Source organism: Mirounga leonina, unplaced genomic scaffold, assembly GCF_011800145.1.
Source record: "Mirounga leonina isolate KUSES-001 unplaced genomic scaffold, KU_Mleo_1.0 Mir_493, whole genome shotgun sequence".
Lineage (NCBI taxonomy): Eukaryota > Metazoa > Chordata > Mammalia > Carnivora > Phocidae > Mirounga > Mirounga leonina.
The window spans coordinates 3,913,901-3,917,618 of record NW_023270780.1 but is presented as its reverse complement, the minus strand read 5'-3'; the positions used below and the strand labels follow the sequence as shown (position 1 = coordinate 3,917,618).

Below are 3,718 nucleotides of genomic sequence, written 5' to 3'. Positions count from 1 at the left end.
ATATGTCACACTCCCATGGGACAATGATCTTGTCCAGCTATCACCTCCAGAAAACATCTGGTCTCCGTCACCCTTTGGGACTTGTGCTGCATTGGGGGACTGACCTCCAAAAGCTGGGACTTTAGGCTCGAGGTTTTTGTAAACACTTCTGTTTAACACTTATATTATCAGATCCAATATATTTGTTTGTCCAAGTGATGGTCCATTATTTGTGAGGTACTCAAGGGAAGAAACATGCCATATATCTCTCTGTATTATTAGCATTGAATGGAGTAAAAGGGACAGAGCCTGTGCCAAGGTATAGAAGTGAATGAATGAAAAGGGCACAGTAGCTGGTCTAGAGCAGCAGTGGGAAGTAATCTGACAGTCACAAGGACATCCTGGTTCCACCTTATCAGAACTTTAGGCTCATGCCCAGGAACACACTGAGGGCAGGCAACTAGGAAGTGTGCCAGGCTGTCACCTCCCCTGGTTGTGACAGCAGCAGCATACTCTGGCCCTGCATCACAACCCTCCCTCCTCCTGCCCCTGCACAGGATAAAAGGGCTCCTGCCCTGGGCTCCTCATCCACAGCATCCTCAGGAACAGCCTTGTCCTGCCTCCTCAGCATCCCGTGAGTATCCCCTCAGCTGAGAGTGTTGGGAAGAAAAGCCCAGATCTGAACAGAACCAACAGAAAGGGGCCCAGACAGTGGGCAGCAATGGTGAAGGGGCATGACGGTGAGGAAAGAGTCACTGAGGCACCTGTCAGGAGGCTGTGAACCCCCAAAGCCACAGGTCTTCAGGATTCCTTCTATTCTTGTTCTAAGTATGTTGCCAGGGGTGCACACAGATCCATCTGGCATCCAAGTGCATGTGTCTCCTCCCTGTCCCCATTTCTGTCCCACAGAGCTTGGCCTAGAAAGCAGCTTGGTCATGGAGACAAATGTTTGACAAAATCCACAGGGAGGGGACTTTGCCTGAAGCTTCTGTGCTCATAAAGTTTCTTCTATTTGTTGAAGGTCAAACTCCTGCAGAGATGTCCTGCCAGCAGAGCCAGCAGCAGTGCCAGCCCCCTCCCAAGTGCCCCTCATCGCCCAAGTGCCCCCCAAAGAGTCCAGCACAGTGCTCCCCGCCAGCCCCTGCTGGCTGTGCTCCTGGCTCCGGGGACAGCTGCTGCCTGAGCCACCACAGGCACCACAGATCCCACAGATGCTGGCTCCACAGCTCTGACACCTGTGACAGTGGCAGTGGGCGGCAGTCTGGGGGCTCTGGGTGTGGCCATGGCTCCAGGGACTGTTGCTGACCTGGGATCCTGATGCTGAGACAACCAATCTTAGAGGAAATAAGAATCCATGGGGACCAGAAAAAGCCACCTGAGATGCAGCCTTTCCAGGATCCCCTATTCTTGCTTGCCCAGGCTGAGAGGGTCTGAGCTTTCTCCAGATGGCTCTCTCCACCTGGTCCAGAATCACACAGTCCCTGCCCCACTGCACCCGCCAGTGATTGGCAGCACTTGTGCTTGACCTTGTAAAAAAATAAATATTCTGTCCCTCGTTACCACGGGTGGTTCATGTGTCATTTCACTCTAATCCTGCCCTCAGTTCCTTGGCCAACACAACCCAACTCTGGAGGCAGAATCATCACTCTGGACCAGGAAAAATGAGCAGATTGTCTCCCCCACCTCCCATCCATAGAAAGTCCATGGAGAATTTTTAGGCTGGAACTGAGACAAGAGAGGATGAGGGGTATATTGATTTGAGGCCCTGCAACTCTCAATAAAAGGGCAGTTTTTTTTTCCTGTGAATTCTGAGTGGGTGTTGATTCAATCTGGAAATTGCCATTGTGTGATAAGGGACTTCTATTTATTTTGATAAATTATTTCTGGGTCTTAGTTAAGAAACAAGAAATCAGGAGGCAAACAAAATGGGCAGAGGAAGAGCAGAATATAAAGATGGAGGAAGGAGACAGAAGCCTCCAGAAGGAAAATTAACCCAAAGGGCTCTGTGAAACACAGGGAGAGATGGAAGGGAGGGAAATATTTAAATTATTGAGGTCTAGGGGGAGCGATGTTGACTGGAAGTTTAGTCAAGGAGATGATTGGAATGTGTGAAATTAAAATTTTAGAAGAAAGAAAAGGGGGGGAAATGAGAAGTGTTGCCGGGATTATAAATCCATGTAATTTCAGGAGCAAATATTTATTAGACCCAACAGCTCTGTGCATGCCTAAAGCAGTGTACAAGGCTGGGCATGAAGTGATGAGAGCACTTCATCTGGCAGGGCAGGGGAGGACTTGGAGACTCAAAATTGCCCCTCACTGCCACTGTGAAGAAGCAACAGCTATACCTCTGGTTGAATCCAGTCTGAGTGAAAAGGGAGCAGGGTCAACCCATGAAGCTCCCAACTGGGACACTAGAGAGATCTTGGGAAACTAGCAGTGATAAACAACCTCTTTAATGTGAAGCCCCAAAGGAGAGTTCCCAGCAGGGGAGAAAAGTAGATTCCCTCAAACCTCAGGAGAGTGACACCAAGTCCTAGCCTTGGACCCACTTATTCACTCAAATCATTTTTATTAAGCACCTATGTGCTCAGTTCTAGGCATTAGGCATACAGCAGAAAATCAGAGAGACAAAGTTCTTCTCTCAGGAGCTTACATTCAAATGGGCATGTGGGTGACAGTCCCCAATTTTACACAATGCAGAATGAAACACGGTGGCACTCTATTCAGTTGGCCTCTTTCCCTCCTGGAGTGAGTGGACACTGGTGTTGGTCTAATAAGCCTGCAGAAGACATCCAGCCTATGTTTTGAGACAGTGGCTTTGGTGGTAACAAAAAAGGACATGAATATTTGCTAGCTTCCACTTTAAAAGACAACAGTCAAGAAAAGAGACGGCAAGCACTGTTAATATTAATGGGACTATTCTGGTGCAAGATCAGGCTCTGTTCCTGTGCCCTACCCTCCTTCCACAGCCCCAGTGGAAAGCCATCTTCTCAGGTGCTCTCTTTTTCCTGTGAACATCACTTATTTGATCACCTAAAAAGGGATGGCCATCCTCTAGGCCTTTCTGTAACAGGATAACTGGACACATCATTTTCATCAGTGTTTATAAAAAACAATAATTCTTTGTGACCATTGTAATTAATATTTGTGATTTAAAAGATTTGTTCCTTTCTTAAATTTGATGATTCAGAAGGCAATGCATCTCTAATATTATAATAAAATTCAATGGAAAAATTTCACATGGCTTACATAATTGTAATTTCCCAAAACCTCAGTCAATCGCTACTACTCAGGTGTTCACAAGCCTCACCCTTATCACTCTCACCATCACCACGCCCACTAAGTATGATTCGTAGCTCAGCTAAACTCTCCTGGCTGCCCCAGCCAACTTGAATCACTCCCTCCCCTCAACTATTCCTGGAACTCTTAGGATAAATACCACAGTCACTGAGATACTGACACAATGGTCTTCACATGTATCTCAATTTGCAAACCTCGTCACTGCAGCTACTGTAGATTTCTTGTCTCTGTCTCTGATTTTACTTCTTAAATCTTTGGTTTGTTGTGCCTCTATCACTTTATAGCATTTTCTTTCCCAGGCACTGGCTGTTAACTGGAGAAGAAGGGATTCCAATGCGGGATGTCTAACTCCAAACGAATGCTTAACAAGCTCATTATTCTGGCCTCCACATCTTCTTAGATCTTCCAGTGCCCCTCAGCTACACTCACCCTCAGCACC

At 47.1% G+C, this 3,718-nt stretch overlaps 1 protein-coding gene across 1 annotated transcript; it reads left to right on the top strand.

Moving 5' to 3' along the window:
* Positions 1–1,017: 1,017 nt before the first annotated feature.
* LOC118000244 (late cornified envelope protein 3D-like) lies at positions 1,018–1,284 on the top strand. The gene has a single exon (XM_034989831.1). It carries the CDS (start codon positions 1,018–1,020, stop codon positions 1,282–1,284), a length of 267 nt encoding a protein of 88 aa, XP_034845722.1.
* Positions 1,285–3,718: the final 2,434 nt, after the last annotated feature.

Excerpts from the sequence above, each read along its gene's own strand:
- LOC118000244 (XM_034989831.1), top strand. The coding sequence starts at position 1,018 with ATGTCCTGCCAGCAGAGCCAGCAGCAGTGCCAGCCCCCTCCCAAGTGC.